General features: G+C 45.8%; 2 protein-coding genes across 5 annotated transcripts in view; both read right to left on the minus strand.

Annotated features, from left to right (window-relative positions):
* Positions 1-5,915, minus strand: part of ULK1 (unc-51 like autophagy activating kinase 1) — a 74,685-nt gene extending 68,770 nt beyond the window's left edge. For 2 of the 4 annotated variants that reach the window (XM_085593156.1, XM_021544458.4), the window contains exons 1-4: positions 5,587-5,913; positions 5,244-5,441; positions 4,345-4,437; positions 4,213-4,254 (exon numbers count right to left, since the gene is read on the minus strand). In XM_085593156.1, coding sequence (XP_085449282.1) covers positions 4,213-4,254; positions 4,345-4,437; positions 5,244-5,441; positions 5,587-5,640 — 387 coding nt within the window. In that variant the 5' untranslated portion in view covers positions 5,641-5,913. Of the gene's footprint in view, positions 1-4,212; positions 4,255-4,344; positions 4,438-5,243; positions 5,442-5,586 lie in introns of all 4 variants that reach the window. The other 2 variants (XM_085593155.1, XM_085593157.1) reach the window with 2 other exon arrangements.
* Positions 5,916-14,290: 8,375 nt separating this feature from the next.
* The window catches only part of LOC110478147 (uncharacterized), a 28,663-nt gene continuing 22,516 nt past the window's right edge, over positions 14,291-20,437 (minus strand). Inside the window, exon 3 of the mRNA XM_085593424.1 lies at positions 14,291-20,326. The gene's annotated coding sequence lies outside the window, so the exon portion shown is untranslated. The remainder of the gene's footprint in view (positions 20,327-20,437) is intronic.

Raw genomic sequence — 20,437 nt, forward strand, 5'->3', positions numbered from 1 at the left:
GCGGTGCTGGAGGGCACATGGAAGGACACTGCTGTCCACGGGGCTCCAGGGGTCCCAGGGGACAGCAGGAGGCACGTACACAAGATGCAGAGTAGCATCTAAAGGCTCTGTGTCAGAAAACAGGTGATGGTGCAGCCAGCACAGCACAATATCACAGCCCAGCAGCCACAGCTCTATTGATCACAAGGACTTTCTACACAGCAGCAACACAAGAATGCTGTTATTACCTGGCTCTCAAAACCAGCCCAGGGTGACTGATCACTAACCTGAGAAGCGCTTGTTCTGCCACCCATGCCTTAATCCATGTGCACAAGAAAAAACTGCATCGCAAGGACTTTGTGCTCTTTGCCTCCAGGTGATACAGTCATCGCTGCAGAAATATTTTTGGTGAGTCTGCACCAGGTGACTGAGTTAAGCATTTGTCTCAGCTCATCCCAAACTGGTGAGTAGAATAAACCAACCTGTCGCCAAACTGTAGAAAGCAGACCCTCAGGTAACATAGGCTAAGCCAGAAACATCACAGCACAGTGCCTCGTGTGACTTTAGCAGCTGTGTTACTGCAACCAGTCCATTCCACTGTGCAGAAATTGGGGGAGAAAAAAACCTAACACAAAAACCACCTGATACCCACTCAAGCACAGTCATAGCCAAGCTGCTCTAAAGAAGCAAGTTCAACTCACAGGGCACAACTAGGGAAAAATCTGACAGTAAAATTATCCTTCTTATTTCATGCAGGAAAATGCTTTCTAATATCCAAAGCATGACATGCCCAGATTCAGCAGATTTTCTGCCCTAGCACCAGCAGAGACACATATGAAATCTTCAGCTGACACCTATTTAACCTGGGGCAGCTGGCACAGAACAGGGAGGGAAAGACACCCAGAATTTCCCACTGCCCAAAGATCTTAGCTATATATGTAGGAACTTCTTCCTAGTGCTGGAAGAAATTTTCTGGCACACATTGCTCCCAAGATCTGACAAGTTCAAGGGTTCCCTTCCTACCATTGAATCTCCTCAGCTAATCAAGTGCTCACAGATTTAATGTCCTGCTACACAAAATAAACCAAAGCAAGCCCCACACACCAGACCACATGAGCTAAGCTTTCCCTGTCAATGAGCATGAAGAGTTGAGCTGATCCTCAGAGTCATGGAAATCAGTTTTGCAAGAAACTTTATTTCTATACCAAGTCCTCCTTTGGTAGAAACCATCATTTGTTGTTACTAATTTGCACCTTAAGGAACAAGGGCTCATTTGGCTGTTGTCAGAGTAAAAGGATTTCTGGTACCCAGATGTCCCTCTGGACCACTCTACTCCCCTTGACTGCTGCAGACTGGGGACCCCAAAAAGCCAGCTGAGGGGTCAGGTAGTGCTCAGCAGCACCCCACACATGGTGGAATACAGCTTTTACTGTCTGCCAAATATCTCCTGTGCCTAGGAAAAACCCACACCTCAACTCCATACAGACACCAAATAGACAGCATTTTAGAAACGTGGTACGAGAAGATTTATTCTCTTTTTGAGCAGGGGTTCTTGCATTAGGCTCCTAAACTATTAACAGCACCTCTCATTAATATATAAGGACATAATAATGGGAATATGCATATTTCATTTTGTGAGCCATTCTCATGTACTGATGCTGTTCTAAGGACTCCAGCAAGGGGATCTATAAGAGTCCAGTCACTGTACTTTTATGGATTAAACATTCATCAGAATAATTTATTCCTAGGAAGTTTCTTATTTTGTCATTATTTATGAACCAATATCACAAAAATCTGTGAAATGAGAAGGAACACAGCAATTTTCCCTGATGTGAAGGATAAATTAAAGGTGCCAGGATGAGAGCTGCTTGTCAGTGCTAAATGTCAGTACTGCAAGTGTTTGTCTGGAGCAAATCTAGCCTCACATCAAAAATCTCATGTTGGGAGAGGTCTGGCTAACATGAGTTTTTAACCAGGAAAATGCAAATGAAAGCATCATTGGGTGTAATCACTTGCTTACAGCCCCTGTGGTTTTGGTAACCATTTCCTTGTGTGCAAGAAACACACAAGTAAAAGTCAGAGTCACTGTTGACAGGCAGTGCAGAGGAAGGGAGGACACAAAATGCAATGACAGACAAAGCTACAGGGCAACAATAAGTTTCCCTTATTTTTTTTTTCCTTTTGCTCTATGTTGTAATACAAAAATAAACATCTCCTGTTTTAGAAAGCCTGCAAGTAAGGATTCAATTAACTGCAAATATGGTATTTTTGAGGATAAATACATATACAGCTATGAATGAAGCTCCTGATCTGGTAACAGGGGAGCAATGTAAGTAGTAGTTTTCTCCACAAAGTAAGGAAAGGTGGGCAGAAGCCAGACTTCCACAGACCTCATTGCAGATAACTTACTCTCACACAACCCCTAAGCAGACACAGAGCAAGGCCAAACATTCAGACACACTACACACAATATATGTGGGTTAACTGCAACAGACTGTCTGGTAATAGATCACCTTACACCAGAGGAGAGTCCACATCCAATGCCCCCGAATAATCTCATTTTCTCTGAGAAATCAAATTACCCAGGTCATACAAGGACTCTATGACAAAGCTGGTAACTAAGAACAAACCTGGGCATGCCTTGAGCCCTGGACCATTCTTATGTTCCTGTTTTGTGGTATCTTACATAGCTTCTTGCTAAAATCTCATCAGACTAAACACAGAATTTGATAAAGCTCATCACAAAAGGAGAAAAACACATTTCTATAATTTTAACAGTGATGAAATTGCTCCTTTGGCAGAAAATGTCCATGATTTGCTTTCTACTCAGCAGTAATGTGAAGCAGGGAGATGAATTCAACAGAAGTTTTGAAAGATGTCAGTAAGCACAAATGCTTCATACAAATGCAAACTGTGACATGCAGGAGCAACCACTCATTCTCTCAAGTGAAAAGTTATTAAGCAAATGAGGAAGGTACAGAGAATGGAAAAAAACCAAAATCAAACAAAACCCAAACCATGAGATCTAATGCTCCAAGGGGACTGTGCCCACAGGAAGCTTTCCCAGCTACTCTGCAGCACTCATCATCCAAAGGCTGCTTTGCCAGATCAGCTCCGAGGGCTGGCTCGGGAGCAAAGCAGCAGCAATCCTGCTCCCAGCCAGAGCAGCATCACATTCCCTACACCCTCTCTCGCCAAAACACCACCAGGCACTGAGCGCTCTCCAAGGCACCCCAGCTCCGGCAGGGAGGGAGCCGGGGGGCTGCGGGACACCGGGTGCCAGCGGCGGACTACAGCACCCAGCAGGCACCGCCAGCCCGGGTGGGACTCGCCGCCGGGGCTGACGCGGCGGCCACCGGAGCCAATCCACGGGAGAAGGAGGAATGTCAACAAACACGGGGCCTGCGGGACGCGTGATAGCAGCGCCAGGGCAGGACACCGGCGATAAGGGACGCCAGGGCCAGCCGGGGGTCGGTCACTCGCCCTGGACCACAGCCCCGCATCCACCAGCACTGCCGCTCCACCTTAGCCTTTGCATCCTGCGGCGTTATTTCTTAACAAGCAAAGAAAACTTGCCCCGTTACCAAGCAGGATTTCATGAAATAATCAAGGGGGAAAAAAAAAAAAATCGTTGGATGATTTGCGTTTCGCAGCAGATGGGTTTCGGCCCCTCTAGATTAGATCTTCAGGGCTGACTTTGAAGGAAAAATGTCTGCTGCAATTTTTAACACTTAGTGACGACCACAAGGACAACAGAAAAATGCAAATTAAAATCCTCTGGAGCTAAGACAATCATATGCTACAAAGTCATGCTTGCACTATTTTTACATGGCCTAGGAAAAATAAATTTTCTCGGGGAGGGTATCCCGACCAGAAAAAGAAAATAAAAAAGCTGGCATGACAAAAATAACTACTGATAATTTTATTTCTAACATTCTGAGAACATAAAAGCTTCTAGCACAGGCATATTCACCACACCATATTTCACTGTGTAACATCCTGGAGCAGAAGCTCCCACCTGCACATGAGTTGTGTGGTCCAGCCAACAACTACCACATGATCTGCTGTGTTTATCTTTCCCTAACTTATCAGAAGTCTTTCTCTTCCCCCCCTCCCCGCCCCCCATCCCAAGTACACATCTGAATAGAAACACTTGTTAAAAAGTGAAATTTCACAAACTCCATTCAACTTTTCCCAAATTTAGAGTGGTTTGACATAATTGAATGTATTTACCTGGAAGTCATACAAGGCAACAATGTTTTCATGTTTCAATTCCTAGAAAAAGTCAAAAAAAATACCATAAGCTAGGAGCAACAAAGGACGTATAGAATAAAGATAGAAGAAAATAAGTCAGCCTGCCTTTACCTTAAGAATTTTTATTTCCTTGCCCAGCAGTGTTTGTGATTTTGCAAGGTTCTTCTTGTTAATACATTTCACAGCTACTTCCAGCTCAGGTTTCTGAAACAGTACATAAATAACACAAACAAATGTAAATGTCACCATTCATTCACATTAGGATAAGCAGGTTCTTAAGAGATTACAAACACTACTGAAAGAAGTGTCTTGCAGCACCGGTAAAGGCCTCTCACTTCACATCCTAATGCCTTCTCCTTACTTGTTCAGACTTGCCCTTTCCAGAATTATGCTTGTCAGCCCAAGGAGAAAAGCCCAAGGTTTAGGTTTTTGTTACTACTTCATACAATGATTATCCCCTTATTTAATCACTAGAAATAAATGCACTGTGGGAGCCGTGGCTTATCCCAAGCACTAATGATGGAAAATCCACTGCCGGATTGGTTTCCTTTTATTTACCAGTAAGAGATTTCTCCTCCTCCTGGAAAAATTAAGTAGAGAAGGAGAAGACTTCACAGACACACACGCACAAAAAAAATCCCAAACAAACTAAAGAGCTCCTTTCATATATAGTGTGTAAGGATTTTTTCTCCCTTGTTTTGGAGGCGGGGATGGGTTTTGGGTGGATCTGTGGGCACCCCAGAGGCAGCCGACGGCCTCCCAGCCCCAAGGTGAAGCCACCTGCCCGGCTCCTGCCGGCACACACGCCTGCTTGGAAGAAACTCCAAGGAGAACAATAATAAATAAAAATAAGCATCCTGAGCCCGGGGTGATGCCCAGGCTGGCAAAATCCGCCGCAACCGGCGGGGATGCGGCGACCGGGGCGCGCTGCCCCCAGCTCGGCCCAGAGCAGGAAATAAATAAATAAATGAAAAGCAGAAGCGGGGGAAATAAAAAGCAGGGATTCTCACCTCTTTGTGCCTGCCTTTGAAGACGACGGCGAAGGCTCCGTGCCCGATCAGGTCCTTCCTGCTGAACTCAAACTTTCCCACCGTCTCCATGGCGCTGCGCCGGGGGGTCCCGGGGGCCGGCGGCGAGGCTGCGGCCGGGACGGCTTCAGAGCTGCAAAGGGACGAGGAGGAGGAGGATGGCGGTGATGAAGGAGCTGCCTTGAAAGAAAATTAAACCTCTCCCAATCCAAACACGACGGGGATATCCCCCCGCCGCCACCGCCCCCCGCTCGGAGCGGTCGGCAGCCGGAGCAGCCCCGCTCCCGCCGGCCGCGGCAGCTCCGCGCCGGGCTGCGCTGCCCACCTCGCCCTGGTCCATGGGCTGCCTCTTCCTGCCGAGCGGCCGGGAGCCGGGCATTGTCAGCGGCCGGGGCGAAGCTGGCTCCTCAGCAGCGGGCCTCCCCCATCTCCTCCTCGGGCCGGGCCGGCGCGGCTCCTCGGGCCCCGCTTCAGGCGGGGCTCCCCATGCCGAGCCCCGGCCCCCCCGCCGGCAGGCGCGGCTTCGCCGAGAGTCCACCTTAAGCGCGATCCACCTTAACGCCCGGTCCGCCTCACGGCAGCGCTCCACCTTAAGCGCGATCCACCTTAAGGGCCGCCCGCGCCCCCGGCTGCGAGCGCTGGCGGGGCCGGGGTCGCGGGGTCGGGGTCGCTCCGCGGGAGCCGCCGCTCGCTCGGCCGGGCCCGGACAAAGCTGTGCGGAGCGGAGCGGGCGCGCCGGCGGCGCAGGCGCGGTGCGCGGCGGGCGGGCGGGCAGAGCGGCGGCGGCGGCGGCACCTGAGGCGGAGCGGCCGGGCCCGGCACATTTAAAGGCGCCGCCTGCCGCCCGCCTGAGTCAGCGCCGCGCTGCCGCGGCCCCCGGGCTCCTGCCAGCCCCCCGCCCGGGCCTTGGGGAGGTCACACAATCATGGGACGTTCCGAGTTGGAAGGGACACACAACGATATTGAAGTGCGGCAGAGCCCCAAGATTGCCACCACGTGCCTGAGAGCGTTGTCCAAATGCTTCTTGAGCTCTGTCAAGCTCGGTGGTCAGCACTTCTCTAGGTAGCTTGTACCACTGCCCAGCCACCTCCTAGCAAAGAACATTTTCCCAATATCCATCCTGAACTCCTGCGAGTTGGCTTCAGGCCATCCCCTGGGGTTCTGTCACTGTCACCGCAGAACAGTGCCTGCCCTTTCACTTCCCTTCATAGTCCCGCAGTTGTACACCACAATAAGATCTCCTGTCCATCTCCTCCAGGCTGAACAGACCAACTGATGTTTCAAGCAATTAAACAAATGCGTGTGGCTGGGCGAAGTTCACCCTAGGAGCTGTAAAGTGTCCAGGTGGACCCAGTCCCAGCATCCCCAGCACCCCTTCCTCTCTCCCCGCATAGCCCACCTCCTCCTCCACAGGCTCTGGCCCTTCTCAGCCCGCTCCTGTGCCAGGGCACCACGGCTCCTCCGCAGGGAGCCAGACGGGCCTCCAGAACTGCCCGAGGCTGCCTCCATGGGGCTCTCCTCCGATGGACTCTTCTCGATGTCCTGCTCCAGAGCTCAGCATGGAACCGCTGTTGCAATCAGAGACCTTTCCTGGCCTGAACCTGGTGTGGTTTGGCCATCCCATCTCTTGCTGTGCAATGACCCCCAAGCTCTGCCCTGTGGGTGTGGGCTCAGAGGTCATTCCCTCCATGGTGGGAACCTCTCACATGTTTGCCCCATGCTCCAAGCTGCCCAAATCCACCAGCCCTGGCAGCATCCACACTACTTGCACACTCTCTCCTGTTTGTATGCTTATCACACATCAAATTCCAGCTGCAGAGAAAACAACGCTCCTTGCGGGCAGCGCCGCTGCTCTCACATTCTGCCTGAAGTTTGTTTTTTACCCAACTGTGCGGTATTGACCCGTGTATCGACCTGTGGCAGCGCCGCAGTTCCAAACACGCGCTGCCCGGGTGATGCCGGTGCTCGGGGTCGTGACGCGGGGTGCTGCAGTTATCACCATTCTCAGCACAAGCTGGGCACAAGCAGCACTTCACAGCGTCAGGATGTGTTCTCTACACAAAGGCAGTGCTGATGGGATAGTCTGTTGTCCTTGGTTCCTAAATACTGGTGTTCAGGTACCTTCCTCCACTTAAAATTTTAGTGGGAAAATGACAGTGTGTACTAAATGCCAGTATAAAAGTAGCAGTGCCCCACTGGTAGGGATTGGCATCCCAAATTCCAGCAGTTTAGTGCTTCTTGGGAACTGTGAAAGTGACAAGGATATTCTTCAGTGGGAATCTGACAACTGTCTCTGTTGAAGTTGCCCTTAAACCAGAGCACCTTTGTAATTTCAGCAGAACTTACTTTTAGAACTCCTTTAAAAAAAAACATACAATATATTTAGCTACTTGTTTTCTTTCACACTTCTTTATCATCCACATCTACAATTTCAAGCCTTTGTCAATGATCATAAGAGGTTAATTTTAAAACTAACACAGAAAACAGTAAAAATGTCAACCATCATCAAACTTCCAAAGAAAAATGGTACTTGGCAAATGACAGACTTGGGAATTAATGTTATCCCTTGTTAAAAGCCACCGCCTCTAATGCAGAAGGTAATAGTTGAAAAAGTTTAAGGCAGGAAGTGAAGAAAATGTTTTGAAACTACTTAGACAATTTCTAAGCAGGCAAAATCTTGTATCTGCTTTGGCTGGAAAGCAGCCAGAGCACTCTGGTTAGCAAGTGCACTCTTGCAAGAACCGTGGTAAAATCTCCAGTGCCCACAGGTGTTTCTGCCTTTCCTTCCCCAGCACAGCAAAGACATGCAGTCCTGGGTGAAGGAGGAAGTTGATATGACTGCTATTCAATTAGAAGCCAAAATACCCCACTGATGAATGTCCTTTGTTCTGTACTGAGTGTGCTCATTTGTTCCTTCACGTGCTGTTGGTTGTGAAAAAAAAAAAGTTAAATGTAAGTTGGATTTGACTAAACGTGGGTCCTAAGGTAGCTCTTTGCATGCAGCTGTTTACAGAGCCAGGTGGCAACGTCAACCTCCTCTCTGCTGACATTTTGGTTTTGTTTTAGGTAAATTTGTTTTGTTTTTAAGCAGTCTCACTGGGTAGCTTTCTAGTGAGCAGAAGGGACTTCAAGATAGCAGAATAAAAGTCTGTACAAGGATCAGGACCAAGTAGTACTGGATGCCATGGGCACATGAGGCATCATATGCACTTTGAATGATCAGTTTAACATTTGTAGCAATTAAGAATCTTTCAATTGTATGTCTTCAAAAAAAATACTTTGCTGAAAGTATTTCAAACTTCTACAAAAATTTAGAAACTTCCCCTAGGACCACTAATAAAATGTAATGCCCCTTGACAGCAAATATGGTTTGAGATGTTTGGAGTGCACTCTGCAGACACAATTGTTCATTTTGGAACAAAGAGAGCTGAAAAGCTTTTTAATTAAATGTAGGATTCTTCATTTTTTTTCCCTGTGGTTTGCTGATTAAAAGCTTGTGTTGTATCAATTCTTCCCTGATGTCCAGAATTCAGTGAGAGTATGTTTAGGCCAACATCCAACACATGCAAATTCTGTTCTCCTCCCACAGTCTCCCATTTGCTAATCTTGAAAGCACTACTGCCAGCATGTATTCAACTACTTCCTCAGATGGAGGCATTAATCTTTGAGGGGACAGAGTAGAGAGTTCAATTTACTAATGCAAAACAACAGTGGGGGAAGATCTACTGCTGAGATTTACAATGGGTGGAGAATAATATAAGCATACAATACACCCACTGTGGGAAGCCTTGGAATATTGTCTTAAAAGTCTCTTTTTAACTTAATGCAACTTGATTCTTTTTTCTCATTTAAATGTAAAGGAAAGCGATGGTCAAGTGATAGCCTGATGACTCAAGTAATACTCTTTTCCAATACCATGTTTTAATCAGGAGTCATAAATATGTCTCTTTCTATCTCCTGTAATCCAAGAGTGCTATCCTTACCTCTTAGAACAATGTAATTATCTCTGAGCTGGGGAATTGGTTAAAGGTACAGAAGTGTGAGAGAATTATGTAAGCAAACTCAGAGTATAGATTTCTAATAAAGACAGAATAAAGATTACCATCAGGAAATTTCTATCTTTTCATGATGCTTTTCTAAACAGTTCCATCTTCTTAATACAAGCACTGCTGTGGCCCAGACAACCATCTTTCCCAAGATCTTGTCTTTGCTTTTCTAGTTCAGCAGCTCCAGCCTGGTGTTCCCCTCAGTGCCCAGTGAGAGATCAGAAGCTTCCCAGCAGCCTCCCGTGAAGCTGAACCACTGTGTCTGAAAGGCGTGGCAGAATCCTTGCCCAGACACAATCACAAAGAACAAGTTCTTTCCCTTGCTGTGTATCTCTGTTTTGAACTCAAAGTTCTGCTCGATACAGAGGGAATCTCCAAGGCCTTCCTGTGTAATCTTTTCATTACAGCAACTGCCCCAGGGACACAAGCACTAAGGGACAGGACAGCAAATCAATATTCCTGGAGAAAGTGCTGGATTATGAGACTTGGGCGCATGGGCAAGATGTGATTGAACATGTTACTGCACATGGGCTGAGCCTTATAATTGGTCCCACATCTCCTCTTTGTGTGAAATGAGCACTGAAGCCTGAAGATGAGCTTTAATATGTGCTGTAGCTCAGCTGTAGGTGTGCTGCTGCTGGGTAATTATTTTCTTCACAGAAATGTGTGCTTGAAACTGGATACTTCACAGCCAAAGAAGATGGACAGAGTACAGGAGGAAAGATCAGAGTTTGAGTTTCAGAGTACATCTGGATGAAAAGCAGACTCTGTATTCATGTGGATTCAAAATTGGATGCAAATTGAGACATGTTAAGGCAGTTACACATCCGCTTTCCACAAACATCCCAATGGCTGAGCATAATTGCCAGTATCTGGGCAGAGCCAACACTAACCTGAAAGCTGGAATTTTTGCCAGGTTCATCAGGAAGGAGTGAAAATACTGAATATGCAGCTGAAGATGAGTTTTGTGGAAGAAATATGTGTTAGTCTACAAATATCTGGAAATCATAAAGGTAAATATTAGTCTGGCATTAACATATAGAAGGGAAGGCTGAATTTAATGGAAAATGAAAATTACATTATTTAATCATACTGGTTTCTGATGTCTCCTAGTAGGCTGGATTCTGACTCAGTTACAGTAAGGCTAAGACAGAGATTACAGTACAATTGCACCAAATTCACCAGAATAAGTGAGTTTTGAACACTGCCTTGTTGTGTTGCATTTCTACAGAGGCTGAAGGAGTAGATTAATCTGAAGCTCTAAAAACAGCTGCAGATTTACAGCAGCCGTAGAAGTTGTGTCAAGAGTATTGTTCATACCTCATCAGGGACCTGCAGAAACATAATTCCAGCTCTGGTAAAATGTTTTTGTCTTAGAAAATGAGTGATCCTCCACTCACAACATCAGCTCTTGATCACTGAAATGAGACACTGGATTAAGTGATGGAGTCTGCAGTCTGCTCCCTAACTTTCACACCCAGCTCCCTGCATCACACACAGAGCAGACTTTAAAACATTTAGGTGACATTCATACATGGGAAAGCGCTGGTGGGAGGTCTGAATATTTGAAGTATTGGAGCATTGAGGTTATTCAAATAACTGCTGGAGCAGTGTGGCATTTAGCATGGCACACTGGAGAGGGAGAGTCGCTTTCCATGTGCTTCCACAGCCCCGTCATAGTACATTTTGGATTTATTTATGCCGTGAGCCACTCTATTGATTAATAGTGCTGAGAGATTTAACTAGCCACTGAATTATCCTGGCAGGTCAGGTCTGAGATGTTTTATTACCTCCCCCCACCCCTCCCTGCACATACACACCAGCTTACTGAACAGACATTGTGAATTATTGAAGGTGGCATTTTCGTGCACTCAGCAAGGTGCTCTGGGGTTCCCATGGCATTTTAGTATCAAATGCATTTCAGCTACTGGCAGAGGGCTCTGGGCACTAAAGGCTGTGCTCGGTGTTCAAATCTGTTAGTGCTCACATCAAGGATCATTACCTAACCTGCCTGCCAAGCAGCTGATTATATTAAAATGAAGTTTGCCAATAAATAAGAGTCTGCAAATCCACCCAGAGCAGTCTGTTTTCAGGCTAATTGGGAGCTATTTTTTGCCAGAACAAGTACTGCTTGTCCACAAATCAGCAGGTTTCATTGTGCAGTTCCTTACAAGATGTTGTCTCTGTCCTGGTTGGGAACAGACCCGTTCTCACCACCCTCAGCTTCCCTCCACAGCCACTCACACACTTTGGTGTGTGCCATCCATGGGGTCCCTCGTGTCAGTCCTGGTGAAGCCAAGGTTTGTTCAGGGTGGGATTTGGGCCTCACTTTAGCCCGTGCTCTGGGATCCCCTCCAATGTCCATTCAAGTCAACAGGGTCCTCTGCAGGAGCTCTGACACGCTCAGCACCAGCTAATGACACTCCATGGCCAATACAGGGGAAGCCTCCAGGTTTAAGGACGCTCTCTTTTCTCTAGCAGAGAGCTGAAATTCATGGTCACAAAAAGCCCTTCAGCCCAATAAAATCTTTCCAAAGCAATCTGGGTGGACAGTGAATTCACCTTTATAATGTTTGGCGTCTCCATGCTTCTCAAAAGCAGCCTTGAGACAAAAGTCATCAAGGAAATCTACAATATTATAAGACTGCAATGACTTCCCAGAGAAACCTGCATCTCTCCTGTTATGAATCAGAGGCCTGGTTGCTTCTCCTTCTCGAAGAGGTGCCCATTTAAGAGCAGGTTTAACCCCCTTTCACTGCTGGATTGCAGCAAAGAGCCACAGAAGAATGCAGGCTTATACAACAGTCATTTCTTCCTTTCTGTTGTGAACCTGAAAGGTCAAGGACATGCACCAGTTTAAAAATAGGATTGTCAGGCATTTTCTTTGCAGCTGGGCTCTTTCTGGGGTTTGGTGCATGAGCATTGCTGCCCCAGGAGAAGGGAGGCACAGCCAGGAGCACTGTCCTTCATTTGGGATTCCTAACTGCTTCCAGCAAGCTTCCAGCTTTGCCTTGGGAAGGAATTGTTAATAAACTTTCTTCTTTATGACTAACTGGCTCGGAGGTGTCTCTGTTTTCAAGCAGACCAGTAGCACATACAGTTTTAAGCAGGCATTGTTCCAGCCAGGGCCTTACTCATCCAGTGTAAAGCTGGGCAGAAATGATAGCTTCCTTTATTTACAGATGTGTAAATAACAGCAAGGAATGGCCACAGGAGATAGGACGAGGCATAAGAAGCTTCAGCAGTCATGAACATCTCTCCCCATGCTGATGGGTTCAGGAGGGGAGCAGCCTGCTCAGATCATTGCTAGAGCCTCCCTGGGACAGGTTGGGCAGGAGTGACACAGTCAGGGACAAACTGTGTCCTTGGATGTGTCTTGGACAAGCAAATTGTGTCACACCCAGCTCTTTCCCCCATTCTGTGGTTTGTTTTCAGTGTTTTGGTTTTGGGAAGAGGCTGGAAGTTTCCCTAAAAGCCCAGGATGAGGAGTTAACTCCAAAAACAGGCCTTGAAAGTTATCATGCTAGTAGCACTCCTATGGATGCAGAGAACAATCACTTGAGAAAAGAAAACCTCGAGTTCTTCCTCTGGACCTGTTATCAGTTTTCTCAAGTGACAAGGACAGGCTGCTCACAGAAATGTGAAAGACAGCACAGAAGCTCCTGCAGTGAGGCTGGACACTGCTGGGTGCAGCAGCTGAGAGCTGTCCCTGTGTTGCAGCACTCCAAAGCAATGACTCCTTGTATTTGTGCATTTCTAGGAAACCAGAGAGACCATTCTCCCACATGAAAGCCTGCAGCCATTTGTGGCATGCAAGAAAAGCTCTAAGTGGATCATGAGAAAGATTTCTTTTGTGTTTAGTGCTTTCAAACACATTTTTTAAAATTATATTTAAAAAACCAACTACTCTGCTAAGACATAATACCCAACCATATCTATACTCCAATACTTATAACCCCACAGCAAAGGAACACCTAAGGGCAAGGTGATTATTTGTAATCTGATATCTGTTGATTTTTTTTTTTTTTTTTTTTTTTTTTATGTGTGTATTTTTCTGGACTGAGCTCTCTGGTCCACAAACTCACAGAGCAATTTCCTAGAAATGCAGTTTAGCTGAAGCACTTGCCTGGGACTGAAGGTCTCTAGCCTGACAAATCAGAGATGCATTTCTGAGAAGTATTTAGGTATTTCAGTCCCCTTGCTATCTCTCCCTTTATCTGTGTAAATGACAAGGCCTTAAATTTTCATCATTATTTCTGTAGTACTTTGATTTTTGTAGCAACTAATGCAGTAATGGTTATGCACAATTAAAGATCAGAAATGTACACAGCTCAGCATTTGTCATTTATCCTTTGTCAAGTGCAACAAGACACCACCATTAATAAAAGCAAATATCTGAATAAAAGCAAGAGAAAAAAGGCTGGCCCTGTTTTTTTTTAATTCTTTGTCCACCACCATTGCTCTCTCCAGAACTAGGTACAAATAATGAGAATTGTTCTGCTAATAAGCCAGGTTAACACTAATATTTCCCAGTAGGGGGTTTGGGGCTTATTGATGCCCTGCAGTGTTGCAGGATGCATTTGTGATGTCCATCCAAGCATTGGGAAGGCACTTGACCAGGTAGTACCAGGCAGCAAATTAATCCAGGACTGTGATGGCTGTGGTGCTTTCCCATGAGTCATGAATTCATAGTCAAATATTCCATGACTCATGGATTAACCTAACAAAGCCCAGAGGGGAGAAAAGTTATTGGGTTATTGGTTGACAAGAGCCTTTTAAAATTAACATGGCATAATAAGCAGGATACCAACATCCTCTGACTCGTGAGAAGCTTGTCAGGAAGAGTTTAATGTACTCACCTATTACCAAGGGACCTCAGCTGGGGTTACATAATTAGGAGGGGACACTTTTTGCAGCTTCAAGGCTTGAATAGCAACATCAGTATAATCTGGTTACAGAAAGCAGAACCACATGCAACAAGCTATTAATACCACTTGTGTTTAATTGCAGTTCCATTCCATTCTAGTGCAAATAAACAAAATCAGACAAATACATGGAAACCAGAATGGAGACATAAGTGAACTACAAGATAAAATATGGTAAACAAGGTTATCTATCTCCTCTCCTGCAAAAAGGTTATGAACTTGCTTAACACTATGAAAAGAATGGTCTGACCCCATGGACAGGGCATGGAAGAGAGGGTTTGAACACACACTTCCAAAGTCCTGGGTGCAATTGTGCTCCCTGCTTTGCAATGAATTTTCTGGGATACTCTGGGCACCTCCTCATTAGCAACAACATAATGAGAATTAAGTCATGCACAGACTTCTCTAACCCCTCTATAACTGTCCCTCTTTAAAATAAGGTGAGTGGAATTGCAGAGTAGAGAAACACAATAAAATTGTGGGGCCAGTAATCAACTGCAGTAACAGAGGCCATAGGAAAGTCTGAGATCACACAAGTATAAGTATAAATTTCTGAGGAACACAAAGGAATTGGTATTGGAAAGCTTGTCCACTGTGGGACTTACAGGAGATAGAAAATGCTCCATAATTTTAATGTGGCATTCAGTCTGAGCCTGACCCTTCCCATATCCAGGGCCCTAAAGGCCTGTCTGAGTTCTCTTTTGTAGACATAATATTACAGATCTAAGCCTGGGGAGCAGTGTAGTACATTTTCCATTCAAAACATAACATTCAGTTTGGTTTAGATAAGGTATTGTATATTTTCAGCAATACTGATTCTATGTTTAAGATTTTCTCCTTCAGAAGCTATATATGATGGTTAAAGAGAGAAAACCAAAAAGCAAAAGAATAGAATTTAAATGGCAGCTAGGGGAAGGAGAGAAACACTGGAACTATTTTGTTTTAAGAAAACTAGTTTATTTTTAGTGACATTATCCTGTGTCCACAAGACTAGGCTTTTAGCTAACTTGCTTTAGATTTCAGATTTTTCGTTGAGAATGAGATTTTTCTGTCAACAGTCTTAATTTTTTAAACTAGTGTATATCTTTCATTAAAAACTCCAAGTGATTAATCATCCTCGGGCTGTATGTTTTGAGACCTTACTCAACCATTTTCAATTTACTGTAGCACCCATATGGGAGCTTGGGGCCTCTCTCAGCCAGATGAAACAATTCTAATTACACTGACTTGAGCCAGCAGAGGAGCTGGCTAATGCCAGCCAACATACTTAGGAGGAGAATCAACTTGAAAGACATGTGTAACATCAATTTAATGTGTCACAGGACATGAAATTGAGGCCATGATAAAGAAGAAATCTGCTGATGTCTGTGTGAGCACAGCCTGTTGTGTAAAGCACAGAAGAGCCATCCCCTGTGACTCTGACACAGAAAAAGCCACTGGACATGGGTGAGAACAGCCACAGCAAGGTGCACACTCATTCCTTGTCACACCTGCATGTTCATTCTGGTCATCCCAGGTGAGGGAGAGCTGGGAGGAACAGGCTTTGAGAGATGGGAGGTTTAGTTTGCTCTGACAGTGAGCTTCAGAGGAAGGTTTCTCACATTTAAATAGGATGCCCCAAGAGCACTTAAAGAAATATGAATAAAAAGAGAAAATATACCAGAAACAATGGAAATACAAACATTGCCAGGCACTGCAAGTCAGCTCTGTCACTGAGGATGAGAACTGCCACCCACAGACCCACCCACATCGAGCCAACCTGCCTAATTTGATCAGAGAAATTCTTGTGGTTGGATTCCTTTAGTAAGACTATGCACAAAGAGGTCCTGGAGCAATTTATACCATTTTAACAGCATAAATGTGCTCTTATCTGAATCATAGAGGGTCTGCTGTTACACAGCAAATCAAGTGTGCCCCGTGTCATCATTTGGCCAGTTCCTCATGACCCAGGAGGCACATCTGTCTGCATCACCCAGGAAATGTCCTGCCTGGCCCCGGCCAGCTGCTTGGCATGGGCCATGTGAGGGCATCACTGCAGCACGAGTTACTGAGCATCCCAGCTGAGAGCTCCTGAGCAGCACACCACAGCCCAGATTTCTGCTTCTCCCTAGCCAAGCTCCTTCAGCTGTTCAGAACAGACCTGCAGGGCTGGGCTGTTCCATACAAACGCCTCCTCACCGGAGTGCCACGGGTTGCAAGCGGGAATGAAGAACCACTGGGCTGGTGGACAAGCCTGCCAGCATCCCTGCCTGATGGCTTGTCAGATGAGAGGGGAGATGAAAAACTGCAGGAGAACATAAGACATGAAAATGTGCTTCAGATTGACAATGAACAATGATTGCAGGCACTGTTAAACCTATTCTGTAGCTACATAAAGTGACCAGCTTATACATTGCTGGCTTACATACCATCTGCTTTTTTTTTTCCTCATTATCCAAAAAGAAAACAAACTCAAGGCCTCTTTGCTGTTTACCCTCTAATTTTATTAAAGAGTAATACCCCTTATCATGTATTTGGCTGTAACAGGTTTGTATTTTCCAGAAAATTTCCAGCAGAATTCCTTGAACTGATTGTAAGAACTGTTATCAATCAACTGATTTTAAATAGTGATGCACACATAGCCTTGGCAAAGGGTTTGAGACCTACATTTCATTTTTCTCGAAAAATAAATATATAAAGTAAAATTCTCTCCTTGTACCCTTGACCTCTCCCAGCTGCCAGTAATGAACATTCAAGGGCAGTAAAGGATTTATCCTCTGCTACCCACTCTTCAAAAGTGTCAGTCAGTGAATGCTAGGGTTAGGCTGTGGTAATGAATTGAATTTAGGCAGTTCCAATGTAGACCATATGGATTCTATCCACCTTCTACTCTCTGCCTGGAACATCTACATACTTTATTACAGCCCAGCTAGGCGTAACTCCCAAGTGCCAGCCTGAGCCCAGAAGCAAAACAGGACAGAGCACTTAGTGAAACAGGCTGCTGGGAGGTTCCTCAGCTTTATGTGATCTCAGAAGTGACCTAAGAAGGAAGGAGCTTAAAGAGTCTGCCCAAATGGATCCTTCCTGGAAACAGCAGCTGAGGCAGACTCAAACAGTGCTTCTTTTCTCTGCTCTGTGTAATGAATAGGATAAAAAAGGAAGCCAGAAAGATTTCTGACATGATTCTTTTCTGATATTGTTTTTTTTCCTGAAACTTCTGTCACTTTTGATAGCTTTTCAGTTGCCCAAAGTAGATGTGACTTAGCTTGATGTTATAATATTAGTACTGTCTGCTGTGTAACATGAAACACTAAAGATATCATCCAAAGAGAAGGTAATTATAGGGAGTATTTATATTTGAAGAGTCAATCCTTAAGGTTTCAGGGCTAATTAATTCCTGATAAGAAACTTCTGAGTGAGAAAGCTCAAGGTAGCACTAGCAGGGAACACCAAATTTACTTGAGAGAGCAAACAGAATTTGTCTGGCATGTTGGTATGTGAAATCCCACAAGGCTGGATTATGTCTTTCCTTCCTTTATCCCAAATTTTGAACAGGCCCAGTGACACCAGACCAGTTTGTTGTCCTGAGCTAGCTCACACCTGGAGCTGTCTCACCATTCTGTTCCTGGGTTTACCAAGCACTGAAGCCCAGCATCTTCCCAGAATCAGAGATCTGAAGTTCAGGAATTAATTTGTTAGCAAACATCTTCATCCCCTTGGTCAGCTCAGACAAAAAGACGTTCAGTTCCAAGTAAACTCAGGCCTCCATATGGCTTTAAGCTTGGAACTTTGCAGAGGAAAGCAGCTCTGAAATATTTGTGTGCAGACTGACAGCTTGTGTCCCAGGCTCTGGGACAGAAATCACCAACAGAGCTCCCAGAGTTCAGAGTGGAAATGCTGTTCTGCATGAAACTGCACACAGAGACCAGGCACTTCTCATCTGGCACAGGGAAGATCTGATGATTTTTTTTTTCTCAGCTTTTTTTTGTGGTTTGTTTGTTTGTGGGTTTTTGTTTTGGGTTTTGGTGGTTGTTTTTTTTTTTTTTTAAAGGCCATATTTCAATCACACTCAGCCGTTTTCCCTCAAGTTAAAACCCAACTGTTAATTGTAGGTGTTTCATCTTGGTGAGGTTCTGAAGCTGAAACCAGCTTCAGTGGAAATCCCACACAGCACACAAAGACTCTGCTGCAGTCTGTCATTTATCGCCTGAATGGAAAGAGTAACAGCCCAACACAAATATTTGGACTTCTCTTTGTTCCTGGCAGGACCCTTGAAGCACACACACACATGAGCAGATTGAGTTTGGTTTTGTGAAGATGGGAGAAGCAAAAGAGAGACAGAGCTGGGTGTGAGCCAAACCAGCACAAGAGAGGCAGAGGCTGCTCCCAGGGCTGTGCCCAGGTGTGCAGGGCTGGAGCAGCAGCACAGGGAACTTTATCACAGCAGGATAAGTGGATTCCTGGAGCCTTATCGAGGTGTACATCAAGGATGGTTGTTGATTATTAAGAACAGCACAGGGTGGAATCTCCCACGGGTAAATCCTCTGTCTGTGGGACTGTGAGCAGAACTGAACCAACCATCTTTTGCTCCAGATCTGAGCAAAAATCTAGACCTGGACCTTCTTCAAAACTGCTCCAGCCTTGTTACATCCCACTTGACCAGAGCAAACCTTTAACCAGACAAACAGCACCTTCAAAACAACAGCATTTTCCTGTCCTTGTCTCAGAGTAAGGGCAGGACCACTGGAAAGCTCAGCAATTCTGGCTGCACAGCCATAGATATGATGTCCTACCACTCTCACATCTGCTGCAAGTTCAAATACACAGCTGTGGTAGGGCCAGCTTCTCTTTGGAAGCAGTAGCAGAGTGCTCACCTTGTGTTTGGTGCTCTGGATACTCATGCAAGGTGTTGCCCCACCCTCAAAAAGCACAGGAGGAGATCAGAGCCCTCCACCGCCAGCAGAGCAGGAGGCCACAAGGAGACCTGGTTTCACTGATAACAACAGCACCATTTACACAGCCCGTGGAAAAACAAACGGTCTGTTGGTTGATATGCCTGATTCCTTGGCTCATGGCCCAAGGAGGGAAGCTTGGGAGCACTGAGGAAAGGATTCAGAAGACAGGCCTTGAGTCAAACACCCACCACAGAAGTTTGTGAGCAGGGACCTCTACTTGCACCAGGACTGAGCTGAGGAGCTCCTATAAAGCACTGTCTCCCCAGCTGGCTGCTGCTCCATTTTCCTTCCTGGTGCTGGATTTCACCAGCAATCACAAGGGGCTGCTTGTCTCCAGTTTGGAATATGAGACCTTAGTGACATAACTTGTAATCCATATAAAAGGCAAGATTAGAATTAACGTTTAATATTTCTCCTACTGTTCACCCTGCCCTAATCCAGCATTGTTTGCCAAATACTAAACAATGCTAACTACTGCATTCAGGCCTTTCTTCTGACATTAAAACAAAAATTAATCTGCTCTGCAATCGTGGCTTCAAGAAGCAAGAAGTGAAGGAAAAAGTCCAATAGCAACACTCTCTTTGCTGCTCTGTGCATAGCAATGGGCTTAACCAGACACAGCAGCTACACAAACTGTTCTGCTGCAGTGCTGGGAACACCCAAAATATCTGTCTTCAGAAGTTCAGTGCTATGTTGGGTATTCCTGATCCATGTTAGAATTATTCCTTAACATTTACCTTAGCTCTTCACATCCCTCTGTGCCAGCATGCTTCAGAGCTGGGTTCAGGCAAGGTGACTGCAGGCAGAGAACAATGCAGCACTTTCTCTCGGCAATCTTCCACTCAGGTACAGCCCCGGAGCTCCCCTGGGCACACCTGCCTGGCCCAGCCCAAACAAACCTGAGACAGCGTGGGCAGGAGCACGCTCAGCTCTGCCTGTCAGTGCAGCCTGCTGGCAGCTCTCTGCTGGTTCACCCACAGAGACATGGACAAGCAAGTGGGGAGCAGAGTGGAAGAAAAACTCAACACTTGTTTTGCAAGGCTCGGGATAGCATTAGAGCCCTTCCCATGCTTTGGGAGCAAAGCAGCAGGGATGCTTCTTCAGAGCTGGTTCAGCAGCTCCTGCAGGTGTTGGTCAAGCCCATTTCTCTTGGCAGCCTCCTATAAGGACCAAAGAAAACAGGAATTACTGAAGGATCAGCATCTCTTGGCAAGTGTTTCCCAAGTCAGCCTGTACCAGTCTTCAGACACCCATGAAAGGAGAGACATTAC

The sequence above is a fragment of the Lonchura striata genome, chromosome 15 (genome assembly GCF_050655825.1).
Source record: "Lonchura striata isolate lonStrDom1 chromosome 15, ASM5065582v1, whole genome shotgun sequence".
Taxonomy (NCBI): domain Eukaryota; kingdom Metazoa; phylum Chordata; class Aves; order Passeriformes; family Estrildidae; genus Lonchura; species Lonchura striata.